This window comes from Rhinopithecus bieti, unplaced genomic scaffold (genome assembly GCF_001698545.2).
Source record: "Rhinopithecus bieti isolate Rb0 unplaced genomic scaffold, ASM169854v2 scaffold_44592, whole genome shotgun sequence".
Lineage (NCBI taxonomy): Eukaryota > Metazoa > Chordata > Mammalia > Primates > Cercopithecidae > Rhinopithecus > Rhinopithecus bieti.
The window spans coordinates 1-16,014 of record NW_016818423.1 but is presented as its reverse complement, the minus strand read 5'-3'; the positions used below and the strand labels follow the sequence as shown (position 1 = coordinate 16,014).

Sequence of the window (16,014 nt, the reverse complement as noted above, 5' to 3'; positions counted from 1 at the left end):
ACTGAGAAACCACACCTAACTCCTTTGCTCCTTGAATCAACCCTAGGAGGTAGGCGCTCTTACCATCCCTAGTTTCCAGATGAGGAATCTGAGACACGAGAGGTGAAGTCACTGGCCCATGGTCACACAGGTGGTTTGCTGGCATAGCAAAAACAGGTAACCTGGCTCCCAAGTCTGTGCTCTTAACCATGGTCTCTACTGCCCTGCCCATACTGAGTGAAGGTACATGTTAGCCCTGATTATGACCTCGAAAGATACTGCAAGACAGAGAGTTAGCGAGAGGAAAGGATTCTGGGCAGATGGCCCTGCATGTGCGACGGCCTGGAGGCCTTCGAAGAGAATCCAGGGGTAGCTGGAGAGCAGGGTGTGTGCAGAGAGCAGGGCACAGTGAGGCTAGGGAAGGGGAAGTGCATTTAATGAGAAACTTGGGGTTGTGGGTGGGGGGAGGATTTGGGTGTGGGATGAAGGTGCAGGGCAGGGCTGGGCTCAGCCGTTGGACTCAGGTATGCCTGGGCTTGGGGTGGAGCTTCAAGGCAGTGCGGGCTCCAGCCCCTGGAGGAGCCACCCCCCACCCACCTGAGATTTCCCAAATTCCAGCTGCGGCTCTGGTTGCTTCTGCAGGCAAAGGAGCCCTTGTGGTCAGAGGGGCCTCTGGAGCCCCGGCCAGGCACTCCCGCCCTCTCAGGGCACACACACCTCCATTCAGCCCGAGCCCCGCCCCTGGGGGCCTAGGAGCCAGGGCGGGCTGCCCCCACGTCAGTCGTCAGTTGGGGGCCACCTGACCCAGAGGCTGGGCGGGCAGCGAGGTTGATAAGACCTGGACCCCACTGGCCCCCACAACCGTGCCGGCTGCTGCCCGTGCTGCCAGAACTATGAGGGTCCTCTCTGGCACTAGCCTCGTGCTCTGCAGCCTGCTGCTGCTGCTCCAGGCCCCGTGCAGCCCCGGCCTTGCCCCCCAGTCCAGAGGTGAGGGGGCCTGTGTGAGGTGGGGGATACTGAGCGAGTGGGCCCCAACCGTCAGCATTGGGGGTTGGGTACTGATATGGCAGGGAGCAAATGGGATCCAGGATGGGGAAGGGAGCAGGGTGGCAGCAGTGGGCAGTGGGCTGGTGCAGGAGCAGACAGGGACCATGGTGCTGATAAGGGTCAGGCAGGGGTGCTCCTCAGCCCTCAGGGACCATGCATGTGGCAAGGACCTTGGTCTTCCAGGTCTCTGGGGAGCAGAAGCTGCTCAGAGCTGGCTGACATCTGGAGCTGCATCAAGCCTAGGGCTGAGCCCATGGCTCTTTGATGAGAGCACACCTGGGATGCCAAGAGCTCTTTTCCCCTTTGTGGGTCCTACCAGCCTCGGGCTCCCTGGGGGCAACACCACCCCCCAGAGTTTCAGGCTTGGGCACTGAGTCCTGGAATGCCCATTCTTCCTGTACAGATGTACAGATGGAGAAACTGAGGTCAGTGAGGGCCTAAGACCACACAGTGAGACAGCCCCAGAGCCTCTAGCTACTGATCTACTGCTGTACGTTGTGGCCAACTCCCTTTCCCTCTCTGGGTCTCAGTTCACCCATTTGTAGCCTTAGCTCATACAGAGCAGGGAGCCAGCTGCATGGTGATGTCTAAGGTCTCCTGAGGAACTCCGATGTCCAGAGCTCCAGTCTAGGGCACTGTGAGTTACTCTGACTTGGGGGTTGGGACGCACTGCACGTTTCTCCTTTCCTCTTTGGGATCGGCTCTGCTCAGTTCAGACTCCACATGGGATGAGGAGGGAAGGGCCTTTGTAGTGAGTCCTTCCTGACTGCAGGCCCAGGCCAGTGACAGTGTCATGCAGTAGCCTTATTCTCTCCACTGGACATGTGAGATTACTGAGGCTCAGAAAGGTGCAATGATCTGCCCAGGGCCTGACAGAGTGGCTGAGCCAGGATTTGAACCCAGGCCTGAACTCACTCCGACCCTGCATGCTTCCCAGCACATAGTGCTGTCTTCTTGGGTCTCTGGAGGACACTGCTCCTTGGGGGTGTGTCTTGGGGGTGCACCTGATTAGGCTGCTGAAGTGGCCACCTGAAATTCCTGCTCCTTTTCCCTGTCTTCGGCAACCCGCCAGCAGGTGCTGCCAGGCTGAGGGAAACTGGTTTCACTTTGGTGATTTGCTTTGATGCTCAGATGAAAAAGGCCATGTTGACGGGCACTGCTTTGGCTCTCAAGGCTGCGCCCATGCCCAGAGGGCCCATCCTTGGTGTCCTCCTGCCCAGCTAGAAGAAATAGCTGCCCTTGTTTCTGGCAGCAAGTCTAGGCTGAAACCTAAGTGTGTTTTCAAGGCCACGGGATCCTTTGCCACCCCTGGAATACTCACTGCATGCCCAGCCCTCTGCTGGCTCCTCAGAACATCCTGTAAGGAAGGATTGCCAGCTCACTGCTCAGATGAGGAAACTGAGGCTCAGAGAAGTGAAGCGAATGGCCCAAGGCCAGGCTTGGCCCTCTGTGTTCTCCATGGGCTGAGCCAGGGGCCTTTAACAAGTTGCTTGCTGGTGTCTGCACGTTGACAAAAGGGTTCAGCCAGCCCAGCTGAAGTCTGCAGCCTACCGGGCCTGAGGCCTCACACCTGGATCTAAGAAGCCACATTCTGTGTCTTCAGGCCCAGTTCCTGACCTGTGTCCCTGCTCTCTGCCTTACCCCTCCTGCCCCACTCCCAGGCCATCTCTGCCGGACGCGGCCCACGGACCTGGTGTTTGTTGTCGACAGCTCTCGCAGTGTGCGGCCTGTAGAATTTGAGAAGGTGAAGGTATTCCTGTCCCAGGTCATTGAGTCGCTGGACGTGGGGCCCAATGCCACCCGGGTGGGCATGGTCAACTATGCCAGCACCGTGAAGCAGGAGTTCTCTCTGCGGGCTCACGTTTCCAAGGCTGCCCTGCTGCAGGCTGTGCGCCGCATCCAGCCGCTGTCCACAGGCACCATGACTGGCCTGGCCATCCAGTTCGCCATCACCAAAGCCTTCAGCGATGCAGAGGGTGGTCGTCCCAGGTCCCCTGACATCAGCAAGGTATGTGCACACTGCCCTGCTAGGATGCTGTTGTTTGGAGGCTCCCGCTCAGAGTTACGAGCTTTGCCTGCAGACACTTTAATTCCCACGATGCCCCATGAGGTGGCCATTTCATAGCTGGGGAAACAGGGTCAGAGAGGGGTGGTCATTAGACAGAAGTCACCAGCTGCAAGTGACAGAGGTGGGATATGAAGCCACCTTTACCCAACCTTTCCATCCTAGGAGCTCACAATCATTTCAGTTTAGTTGTCCTTGGCTCCCCGACCAGTCTGAGCCCCTTGAAGATATTGCAGACAGGCCAGATGCTTACGGGAGGAGTGAAGGTGTGGACTCCGCCACCAGCCTGTCTGGCTTCACGCCCTGCTTCACCATACAAGCTGTGCCACCCTGAGCAAGTGATGTCATCTCACTGGTCCTCAGTTTCCTCACCTGTAAAATGGGAGTAATGATAACACCTTCTCCACGTGCTGCTATAAGGACTGAGTTCATAAGCATAAGGCACTCAGAACGGTGCCTGGCACCACATAAGCCTCATCATGGCATTTGCTAATTTTAATTTCATAATCCTCTGAGGGCAGGGCTCGGAAATGGAAAGGTTGTGCGGCCACCTGCGCTGTCAGCGAGGGTTCCAGGCAGAGAGCTGAGCGTTTCCCAGGCCTTGTATCCTCACTGTCATGTTCAGGGCTCAGCACAGAACCTGAGGTTAAGCCAGGTGTCCTCTGTTCCTGCGGCACTTCCCCACCGCAGCCCTCGTTAGCACCAGCCACCACTTCCCTGCCCAGGTCCCCAGCCAAGGGGAGGTTCTCTTTCTTATCCCCCCTTCATACCCCACTCTGTAGCACGCAGTGAATAAATGAGCATGATCCTGTTCAGAGGTGGTATCCCCATTTTACAGATGGTGAAACTGAGGCATAGGGAGCTTAAGCAACTTGCTTAGCCAACAAGTGGGAAAAGTGTTCACAGAGACAACAGCATATCATTCCAGACATTACCACCCTTCAAAGAAATGACATATCAGGCAGCCTGTCAGTCTTGAGGCCAACTGCAAGTTTCAGCATGGGGTGCTGCAGACGAAGCTGATGGTTGAGGTGGTGGAGAGGGTGAAGGAGATGGGGGTGGTGAACTGGGGTGGTGAGGTCCTCCAGCAGGTGACACAGAGGCATTGGGGGAGCTGGTGCCAGACTCCAGGTGTTCAGCCTGGAGTTCGTCTGTGGGAGGACCCAACAAGGTGGACAATCTGAAAGCTGGGTTGTAGGGAGAGTAGGGACTCGAGGAGGCAGTGGGCCTCTGGATGGCACCTAATAGTCACAGCTAGATTTTCAAAGTCAGGAGCCCAGGCCCCTGGAGAGGAAGAGATTGTGCAAGATCACTCCCCAGGGAGCCCAGGGTAATGACGGTAAAAATAATAGTTGCTCTTTCTGGCTTCTAACCACGAGTCATCTCACTCAACCTCACCACAACCCCTTTCTACAGATGAAGAAACTGAGGCTCAGGAAGGTGACCTGTAGCCTGTGGAGCTGCATTTCTAACCACAGCCTGTCTAAACTGCCTGTCATCAGGACAGGGAGTCAGGGCCTGGGGCTAAGGATGGGACTCAGGAATCAGATGCCGACCTAAGTCAGAAGCAGAGAAGCAGCAAAGGGGGGCTGGACGCCTAATCCAGACTGGGCAGAGCTGGGAGCGCCCTAGCCTCAGGGCGGGTGCAGGCAGGGGGTCACGAAGCCGAGTCTCAGAATCTGCCGCCTCTCTTTCCAGGGTACAAACCAGAGGAGCCTAGTGGGAGGGGAGCGGGCAGATTCTTTCCCTCTCTGGAAGGGGCATGTATCATACTGGGGAGTGGAGGAAGAAAAGGGAGGCATCTTCCTTGGGTTGAGTGGCCCTCCCTCCGTTCCCTGGTCCAGGGTCACGGGGTTTAGAGGCACAAGGACAGCGGGACGGGAAGCGGCGGCCCCATCCCTTAGCCTCTGCTGCCATCTGGTGGCCAAAGCTCAGAACAGCACCATGTGGAGCCACTGGACCCCCGGCCCGGCCTCACGGGGGCACGAGGGGCGTGGCACGGCTCCCACAGCCATCAGTCTGAGGATCCTGCCCTCAGCCGCCTCAGTCTGAGGGGAAGGCATGGCCCTGACCTTAGAGGCCCCAGTTTGGCGATGGGGCATCACATCCCTCCGGGCATCTCAGTGCTGCCTGCCCGAGGGAGGCGACGCAGATGGGAAGCCCCTCCGCTACGTCTTTCAGTCAGAGGAAACGGGTCTCCTCTTTGACCAGCTAGGTCCTCTTCCCCCGGGTGCCTCCTGGCTGTGCGACCCCGGCAGTCTCCTCGCCTCTCCGGGCCTCAGCCTCCTCTCCTAACAGTCCCGTGGGCTTCCCGGAGCCCGCTGTCACACCGCCCCGCGTGTCGCAGGTGGTCATCGTGGTGACAGACGGGAGGCCCCAAGACAGCGTGCAGGACGTGTCTGCGCGGGCCCGGGCCAGCGGCGTCGAGCTGTTCGCCATCGGAGTGGGCCGCGTGGACAAGGCCACGCTGCGGCAGATCGCCAGCGAGCCGCAGGACGAGCACGTCGACTACGTGGAGAGCTACAGCGTCATCGAGAAGCTCTCCAGGAAGTTCCAGGAGGCCTTCTGCGGTGCGCTGGCAGGCGGGGGCGGAGCCAGGGCAGGGCGGAGAAGGGGAGAGCTGCGGGGCGGGGCCAGGGCTGGAGGCGGGACCGAGGGCGAGGCGGGGACGGAGACGGAGTCAGCGCCGGGGCGGGGAAGGGGCGGGGAAGGGGGCAGGGGCGTAGGCGGAGAGAGATAGACGGAGAGTGTCAATGTCCGGGTGGGGCCGGGGAAGAGCCGGGGAGGAGGCGGAGGCGGAGAGAGTCAGCGCCAGGGCGGGGAAAGGGTGGGGCCAGGGCAGGGGCGGAGACGGAGAGCGCGGCGGGGCGCGGCCAGGGCTGTGGGCAGGGCCAGGGCAGGGGCGGAGACGGAGAGAGTGCCGGGGCGGGGCCGGGGCGGAGGCGGAGGCGGAGACGGAGAGAGTCAGAGTCAGGGGCGGGGCCGGGGCTAAGCGAGACGAGGCCATGGCAGGCGCGGAGACTGAGAGTCAGCTTTGAGGCGGGCCAAGGCTAGGGGCGGGGCCAGGGAGGAGGAGAAGACAGAAAACTCAGAGTCGGGGGCGGGGCCACATCAGAGGGCGGGGCCTGGCTGGGGAGGTAGCCTATAAAAGGGCGGGGACTGAGTTACACGGGAACATCAGGGCGGGGTCAGGGCTAGGGACAGGGCCTAAGTGGATTGGGGGTGGAACCTGGATTAGACAGAGGTGGTGCCAGCACCAGGGATGGGGCCGTAGCTGGGGCGAAGCCTGATAACGGAGGAGGGTCTCCAGATCCAGGTGAAGGGAGTTGGGGAGAGGCGATGTTAAGAGCTCTTTTATGGCCGGGCGCGGTGACTCACGCCTGTAATCTCAGCACTTTGAGAGGCCAAGGCAGGCTGATCACGAGGTCAGGAGATCGAGACCATCCTGGCCAACATGGGGAAACCCCGTCTCTACTAAAAATACAAAAAATTAGCCGGGCGTGGTGGCGGACGCCTGTAGTCCCAGCTGCTCAGGAGGCTGAGGCAGGAGAATGGCGTGAATCCGGGAGGTGGAGCTTGCAATGAACCGAGATGGCACCGCTGCACTCCAGCCTGGGTGACAGAGCGAGACTCCGTCTCAAAAAAAAAAAAAAGAAAAGCCCTTTTATGTGGTAGAATCCTGGCAGGGACCAAGGAGGCCCGGAGCCCAGGAAGGAGAGCTCCCAGAAAACTACAGATGTTTCTGTGTCGTGAGTTTTGGGTGCCAGAGTTTTCTGTGATGCGGGAGAGTCTGAGGGGGTCTGGGCACTGGCAGGAGAAGGTTCAGAGCCCTTCTCGGAGGGGAAGTGTGTGTGTGGGTCTTTGGGATGTGACCTACAGGGGCGGGGTGTCCAGTCGGACTGGATCAGGGTTAGGGCAGGGGCTTTACCCATTTGCAAAATGGATCTAGGACGAGCATGCACGTTATTCCGAGGATCCAGTGAGATAATGCAAGGTATAACTCTCATTTTATGGTATTTAACAGATATGTGCTGTGTTCATTGTATGCTGTTCTAGGCACTTGGGTGTCTTGATACAGCAGTGAACTAAACAGACTAAAGGCCCTAACCCTTGGCCTTTACCTTTTTAGTGGGACTTTTCATTCTTATCATCAGCATTATAACCTTCTTCAGGTATCTAGGCACTGGTGCAGTGATTCCAGACCTGGGCTGAGAGTCAGGGACCTGGGCCACAGTATGTTGGAGGCCTTAGTTTCCCTGAGTCTGGATGGGGCCTGGTATTCACAGTTAGGGAGGGACAACCTGTCTGTAGTGCCCAAGGCATTGTGATTGTGAGATCTGAGCTACCTCTTGTCCCTGCAGTGGTGTCAGACCTGTGCGCCACAGGGGACCATGACTGTGAGCAGGTGTGCATCAGCTCCCTGGGTTCCTACACCTGTGCCTGCCGTGAGGGCTTCACTCTGAACAGCGACGGCAAGACCTGCAATGGTCAGTGGGGTGGACACAGGCTCGCCCTGGAGAGGGTGTGGAGGGGCAGTGATGGGGCCTCAGCAACTCCCCAGGAAACCCATTCGAGCCTCCCTGCACCTTACCTCTGAACCAATCTTCAAAGCAGACAGACGCCTTTTAGAATTTGGTATCTGCAGAAGTTCTTGCCTGACTTCTGTCCCTGTTTTCAACACAATAGGTGGTGGGTTTAGTGTGGTAGAAGGACTCACATAGTCTCAAAATCAAATCCTGGTGCTACCACTTCTGAGCTGTGTGATCTCACAGCTGTTGGAGTTTCAGTTTCCAATACTGTACAGTGGGACCCGTCCTCTTGGCTTTATAGAGGCAGTTCTGAGGGCACAATGGAATGATCCTCAGCACAGAGCTTGGTGTGTGATGGGTACCCAGCCAGGGATCAGGATGGATGACTATGTCCCTCAGCTTCATCCCCTTGCCTTCCTGCTCTCCCCAGTCTGCAGTGGTGGTGGTGGCAGCTCGGCCACTGACCTGGTCTTCCTCATCGATGGATCCAAGAGTGTGAGGCCAGAGAACTTTGAGCTGGTAAAGAAGTTCATCAATCAGATCGTGGATACGCTGGATGTGTCAGACAAGCTGGCCCAAGTGGGGCTGGTGCAGTACTCAAGTTCTGTGCGCCAGGAGTTCCCCCTGGGTCGCTTCCACACCAAGAAGGACATCAAGGCGGCTGTACGGAATATGTCCTATATGGAGAAGGGCACAATGACTGGGGCTGCTCTCAAGTACCTCATTGACAATTCCTTCACTGTGTCCAGTGGGGCTAGGCCTGGGGCCCAGAAGGTGGGCATTGTCTTCACTGATGGCCGGAGCCAGGACTACATTAATGATGCTGCCAAGAAGGCCAAAGACCTCGGTAGGTGTTGCCTGCCTGGACCTTGGACAGCACTGATGTCCAGGGGTACACACGGGTACAGCCCAACTGTAGTTTATCTTGTTGTCTTCTGTTTAGTGCCTTAAACCCAGGTGGGTTTGAATGAGTAGGATTGGTTAGTCCAATTCTCTCTTATACCAATGACAAAACTGAGGCCCCAGAAAAGTAAGATGGTCCTTTTGTAAGTGAAGCTGGGAACTTTTCCAGCTGGATATTCCCAAAAAGCACATCAAATGTTGGAAGGCAACTGTACTTTGGAACAAGCCCGAATCTCAGTTTTGCAACCTATTAAATGAGGAAAAAATAACCACCAGATGGATGATTATTAGGGTTAAATGAAGCTTGCTGTACAAAGCTTCTAGTACGGGAAGTCACTATAGGGTCTGACACAGAGTAAAACCTCAGGAAATGCTGATTTCCTCATTGTCCTTGTTCCAGGCATTGTGCTTGCAATTCCAGCAGCTGCCAGCAGGAGGTGTCTGGTGTTGGCTGTCTAAGCCTTCCCTAGGAGGCTCAGCCATATGGTTGCCCGTCCCCATGTCCAGCCTTACTTCTCTTGTTTCTCCTGGCAGGCTTTAAGATGTTTGCTGTGGGTGTGGGCAATGCTGTGGAGGATGAGCTGAGGGAAATAGCCTCGGAGCCTGTGGCAGAGCACTACTTCTACACGGCTGACTTCAAGACCATCAACCAGATAGGCAAGAAGTTGCAGAAGAAGATCTGTGTGGGTGAGTGAGGCCAGGGCTGGCATTGATGGAATGTGCAGGTGGGGCACTGTGGGAGTGGAGCCATCCTGGAACTCAGTGTGGGTGGGGAAAAGCAGGGGCCGAGGTGGCACCAGGAATTGGCAGAACCAGAAGGTGGGCTGGTGAGTACAGCTCTTACTACCAGCAAACATGTTGAATGCTCATTACGTGGCTGGCACTGTTCTCAGTGCTCTCCGGATATTAAATCATCAGATCCTATCTGGTAAGAATGTCATTACCCTCATTTTATAGATGGGATAAACAAGGCCAAAGGGGCGGAACAACTGTTAATAGCTGGGAGAGCCAGGATTTGAACATTACTGCCTCTCTGGTCCTCCCTGATGACCTCACCAGCTGGTTCTTAGTGGTAAGGCATGTGGGCTTCAGAGCCAGGCATGCCTGGGCCTTTGTCTTTGCTCTGACACTGTTGGCCATGGACAAGTTGTTTCACTTCTTGAATTCTTCACTTGTAAGATGGGATTAATGATTTCAAACCCAAAGGGCTGGGGTGAACTCACTGAGGTGACATAGAGGTCCCTAATAGTGTTCTTCATGCAGCAGGTACAGGGATGCTGTTGTAGTTCACTCTTAGGGCTCCAAGGGACCAGGAAGACATTCAGGGGTCACCCCTCCATCACTCCTAAGGGTGCTGTCTCAAGGACTGTCTATGTCTTTCTGCCTCCTCAGGTGCCCTGAGCCTCTCACTCCCCCAAGACTCGTGAGTCCTGGCCCTGGGCAGTGACCGTCCCCCCTCCCCCTGGGCAATCACTCAACAGTGATTTTCTTTCTCTTTTCCTCCTCCCTGTCCCCTGCAGAGGAAGACCCATGTGCCTGTGAGTCTCTGGTGAAATTCCAGGCCAAAGTGGAGGGGCTGCTGCAGGCCCTGACCAGGAAACATATCCCTTCCCAGAGGTGGCTGGGGCCGGGGAGGGGTGCAGGGCAGTGTTGGGGGAGGCAGGGGCATGGTCCAAGTGTAGTTGATTGGGAAGCCTTCTCTTGGCCTGCTTTCTGCTGATGGGCTGCATTCTGGCAGAATAGGCTGAAGATAGTGCAGACCCTGTCGAAAGCGGAGACTCCTAGAGGGTAAATAGAGAAATTGAAGCAGAAACCAGGATCTAGGGACTGGACACACACCAGAGTCCTGGACATGCTCTGAAGAACATGCAGCTCGTGGACACCCCATTTCTCAGGCTCATGGTGACGTGCCTGACCCCAGTACCCACTCAGAGGTGGGGCTGGGCCCCAGACAGTTCCCCTGGCTCAGCCAGGACTAGGTGGGGGACCCAGCAGGGCTAAACCTGCAACTGAGCAGGGCTGGGCACTCAGGGCTCATAGTAACTGGCTGTGTTTTTTGGAAAGCACCATTCCAAGGACAGTGGATGGATAAGTTCTGACAGAGGGGAGAACGCATGCTGTAGTGGGGTGTTGCAGGGGCCTGAGTACAGGGCCACACCTATCCCTGCCCTGCTCTGGCCAACCTGCTCCTCTCCTTAACTCTGAGTCCACTGGAAGCTGTGAGTAAGCGACTGGCCATCCTGGAGAACACAGTCGTCTAAGGCTGCCTGTCACCACTGTGGCCTCTCCAAGCATCCTGCGCGTGTCCCCTGTAGCTTTGCCATTTTAGTGAGGGAAGCCAGCCTGGGAGTGGGAGGGGGCGTGTCTGGGTATGCCTGTTGGGAGTGTGTAACGGCGTTTGGGAGCTTGTGTGTCTATGTGTGCGTGTGTGTGTGCATGTACACGTGTCCCTGAGGGTGGGCATGAGTGTGGAAGCCAGAATGCGAGTGTGAGGGTGATAATACAGGGGTGAGTGTGAGAGAGACTGCGTTTGCATTTTTATAATCAAAAGCTTAATATATTCCCATTTTTTTTTTTTTAGTTAACCCTTTCTTGATTCTGAGTGCTGTGAATTTCTTTACTGATTTCTCTATTCTCCGGTGAGAAACAATTAAATGTGATTTAACTTAAGCACTGAATGGGGCTGGAGGCAGTGTGGTTATTTGGGGACCAGGGCAAAGGATGGATGAAGATGTGGTGGGAGGCGATGGTTGGAAGGATGGTAACAGTGGTGGTGACAGTGATGACAGTGACCACACCAAAACCAGCTGGTGTGTGTCCTGCCTTTTCAGTTACATATTCATTTACTTGACCTCATTTCACTTCCAGTAACCCTACCCAGAAAAGACTCAAATTATCCCCATTACAAATGGGAAAGCTGAGAGTCTAAATGATAAAATGACTTGCTCAGCAGTGGGTTGATTGGAGAGACAGGACTTGAATCTAGGACTGAAGAACATCAAAAGAAAAAGACGTCAGAGAAAAAGGGAAATGACACCAGATAGGACTCATTTGTTCATTCATTCATTCGTTCACTCATTCGTTCAGGTATCACGTACTTACAGGGCAGTTGGGCGGGGGATGGTGGCATATGAGACAGACGTAGTTCCTGCCCTAAGGGACTTACAGTTGAGCAGGGTGCTCATATCACCCCCACCCCAGCTAGAGGAAAAGAGAGTGAGTTTAGGTTGTACCAGGGGTTTGTGCCTCCTCTTGATACCTGGGAGCCCACAGGATGAGTGTGTGCGTGAGATGATGGGAAGGGCTCCAGCCTGGGCCTGGGCTGCCCTAGGTGCTCCTCCACTCCAGCCCCCAACACGCCCTGTTGGAGTTGTTTGTTTCCTGTGCACAGGCGGCATCACCCCCAACCTAAAATCCCCAACACAGATGGCAGCAGCTCCGCCTCAGAGACGGCATAAGAGAAAGACTCCTGGCCCTGTCTTCCCTTCCTCCAGCCCTACGCGGGGTCTGCAGGCCACACCCGGAGATCTTGGCCACTTCCCCCAGGCCCCTATTGGACCGATCCCTCTGGAATCTCCATCTCTATCCTCTCAGAGGGGCAACTTTGGTGATTTTCTGAACCTATTCTTGTTTAATGGGGCATTTTTAGTGTTACTACTAGATTCACACTTAAGAGCATGTCTAAAAGGCTTTTACAAGAAGCTCAGACCACACCGAAAGATCTTCCTCAGAGGCAGTTCATAGAGGCAGAATAACCACACGAACAGTACCCAAGAGCCACATCAGTACAACAGCACAGCTACACAAGAGCGATTTCACCGGGACACAGCCACCCTCGCCCCTGTGACCTGACTCCACCTCCTACACGGTTCACCAAGCCCTTTCTCTCTGCCTGTCCCTGGGGTAGGAGTGACTGCCCATTCTTCCTTTCTTCTGAGATTATCCACTCCCTCTCCCCACACAGGTGGGGTGGGGGAAAGGCAACCACGTTGATACGGACTGAGAAGGCTCAGCAGTGTGTCCCCAAGGACGAGGAGGGGGTCATTAGCAGACACCATGGCCTGGGAGCTGGTGAGCAGAAGCAACAGATGTCCCTGATGAGTGGAGGCAGAGATGGGGTGGAAGCCCTGCCTGGGAACAGGACCTCGTTCTTCCCTGCCCGGCGGGTGGAGTAGTGGCAGGACCTTGTCACCAGGCTCTGAGGAAGGCAGGGACCAGCTTCTTGGGGTCTTTCAATCCCAAACTCTTGCCCGTAACTCGTCGCAGTTCTCCCCACGGCTACTCCAGGTCCTCTTGAAATCCGTCCTCTCCATGGACTTCCCACACCCCTCTCTGCTCTAGGTTTGATTAACAGAAGGTTGTAAACGAAAAGCAGCAAAGCAGCATCTCCCTCGGGCAGCCGTGGTCTACTGACAGATGGCAAGTTACTTTGTAACCTGTAATTTTGTTTTTTTGAATTTTGTATAAATAAACAGGACTAAACTAATTAGGATTGTTCTTTTCTTTCTTTCCTCAGGCCTTGGGCTATAATGGGAGTCTCTTGGCCCTGTACTGCATTGGTTACCAGGTTTCAATAAGGGGTTTGTCTTTGCAATTACAGTTCATTAATGGATTTACAAGGGAGAGAAGATGGCACAGTCCGCTAAGGGGATTGTTTTGCATTTCTCCTCTTTTAATTACATGGTTTTCTCCTGGACCAGTGCTCTTTGAAAAAAGGGGGCGGGGGTGAAGGGTCTCAGTGCTCCATCTGTTCCAGATGTGAATGCAATTAATCCAGGAATAGACAGGAGCTGCTCAGGGCCTTCCTGATACCTTCGGCTGGGCCTGCATCCTCTTCAGAGCTGTCTGTGAGCCCGGGGGTTGGGGCATCCTCCTACTCAACCCTGGTTGGCATCAAAGTATGTTGACAAGGGGAGGGGACTACTCTGCTCTTGGGGGCGTGGCAACTTTGGAGTATTTGGGGTCAGAATCAAGTTTGGGTCACCTATTGAGTTACCATTTTTGGATGATTATGTGCCGGGTGACATATATACACAATTTCCAATTCGTACTTCTTAGTGATCCTTTTAATAAACTTGTTTCACAGATGGGGACACCAGGGCTGCCAGATGTAAAGTGTCACGTGGACAGGAAGTGGCTGGGCTGAGATTTAAACCCTGAAGTCTCTGCCTTCCAGATCAGGGCTCTTTCCAGAACATGACCTCTCCGAGGTTCAGGCTTACTATGGTGAAAGGGGGCCCTATTCCTTTCTCCACAGGTTGGGGCCGTCACTGGTTAACTGGCCTTCCTGCCTTTGGGCTCTTGTTCTTTAGTCCACTCTGCACACTGATACCAGAGTGATGATCTTACCGTGCCCATCTGATCAGAACCTCTGCTCAGGAACCTTCTTTGGCTCCCTACTGCCTCCTGAATAAAATTCAAACATAGCCTGACACCTTAAGTGCTGTATGGTCTGGCTGCTGTTTACTTCCGTCTCACTTCATCTTACTGTGATCTCACAGAGGCTGCATTCTAGAAACGTAGAACTATATGACGTTGCCATCAATACTCCCATTGTGGAGATGGAGAGACAGGCGCAGAGAGCTAAAGTCACTTGTGCAAGATAGAACTCCCAGGGCTGGAGGTCCTGAAAGGGTGGCACTTTCTAGGCTGTGAAACAGGGTGAGGACTAGGGTAAGGGGGTATAGATATCTCTCCACTTGGGTCTTGCTCACCCCATGGTGCTCCAAGAGTCTCAGGCATTGCCATGGAAGTCAGATTGAGAAGCCTCAGGTGGTTTTTTAATTCTCCAAATGCTTCCTGAGAACCTGCTGTGTGCAGGGCACAAGACACGTGCTGATGATAGGGAGACAGTGATCAACTAGTTACTATCCTTGATCTCAAGAGGCTTCCGGTCTATTTAATGCAACAGATAGGACTGGAACACCTGAGCAATGATAGTAATAAAACAACAGCCTCCCTTTATTGATGGCAAATAGTGCACTGGGTGCACATTGCTGTTCTTGCTCACTGAGGAGTAACAAGTTTGGAAAGGTCAGATAGACTGTCCAAAACTGCACAGCAAGAAGCTGCTCAAACAGGATTTGAACCGAGGATTGTTGTGTTTCAGAGGCTGAACCCCGCCTTCTGCGGTGAGCTTCCCCTGCTCTGTGATTAGGAAGGGGGAAGGGCTAATGAGCAAGGGACAGGGTAAGACACAAATGGGGGAAGATGCCAGAAAGAGTTGGAGATGTCGAGGCCAAATGCAGTTACCAGTAATTAAGTGCCAGTGTTTATTGAGCACCTACTATGTGCCAGGCACCGCTTTGGGTACTTTTCATAGACTAGACCTCGATTTGATTACTTCTCACTGTGATCCTATGAAGGACTTACTATTTACCATTCCATTTTACCGATGAGGAAACTGAGGCATGGAGGGTTTCAGTAGCATATCAGTGTGCCCCATCTAGTGAGTGATAGAACTGGGACTAAACAGATCTCACAGACTCCTGAGTCAGGTGCTCTCAACCACAGTGCTAACTGAGCTGACATAATACAGCCATGCATTGACAACTGAATATGATGTTAAAAAGGAATAATGGTGTAATTGCATGTGAAAGCAGGGACCAAAAGTAAATCATTCATTGATTTACTCATCCAACAGTGATTTACTGAGCACCTGCTCTGTGCCAGGCACTGGCTTAGGCCCCGGGGCCCCAGCAACGAGCAGGTTGTCTGTTTCTGCAATCATGACCCTGCTTTCTCACAGGAGCCTGACTAGGAAGGAAGGGGCAAAGGAAGTGTGGGAGCATTGCAGACACAACTGTGCTGAGGAACAACATACAATGAAATCGTATTTGTCACAGGGGTGGGGTGGTGGTGGGGGTGGTGCCCTGGCCTTCGCCCTGGGGGAGCCCAGTGTGAACATGGCCCAGGTCTCTGGTTTCAGACTTGATTCTGAGCTTGTGCACAGTGTGGGGTGCGGCCTGGAGTCAGTGAGGTGGACATTCCTACACAGTCATGATGGCAAAGACCGGCGTGCTATTTAACAGTTCACAAGCACAAGGTGAAGCCAGTATGGCTACCAGCCCCATTTTACAGATGACACACAAGCTTGGAGACGGGAAGAGACTCGCCTGAGTCATGGCATAGTGGAACTGGGATTTCAAGCCGGGCCTGTTGGACTCCAAAGTTCACCCTTTACTGTGCCTTGGCTGATGCTTTCTGAGCCTGTTTGCCCATCTGTGAAACGGACCTCCCCGGCGATCCGGGCCCGCCAGCCGCCGCCACGCCCCGCCTGTATTAGGAGTCATATCATACTCTTCCCCCTGAATATTAATTACAGTATCCCAGGAGTGTGTCTACTCCCAGCAATATTGCCTGTCTCATCCTCCCCTCTCGCGCAGAAATTTGAAGCAATATCACTGGGTGCATGTACACCTTTTGTGATGTTTAGAGTAATATCATCCTCTCCCAGGTGGATATCAGGAACAAGTCTATTAATTATTAATA

At 54.5% G+C, this 16,014-nt stretch overlaps 1 protein-coding gene across 1 annotated transcript; it reads left to right on the top strand.

Annotated features, from left to right (window-relative positions):
* The first annotated feature begins 842 nt into the window (after positions 1 to 842).
* Positions 843 to 11,195, top strand: MATN1 (matrilin 1). The gene is made up of 8 exons (XM_017857001.1): positions 843 to 966; positions 2,688 to 3,034; positions 5,439 to 5,661; positions 7,453 to 7,578; positions 8,051 to 8,467; positions 9,058 to 9,210; positions 10,044 to 10,124; positions 10,735 to 11,195. The coding sequence occupies exons 1-8, from the start codon at positions 873 to 875 to the stop codon at positions 10,782 to 10,784; spliced, it is 1,491 nt and encodes a 496-aa protein (XP_017712490.1). The 5' UTR covers positions 843 to 872; the 3' UTR covers positions 10,785 to 11,195.
* The last annotated feature ends 4,819 nt before the right edge of the window (positions 11,196 to 16,014 follow it).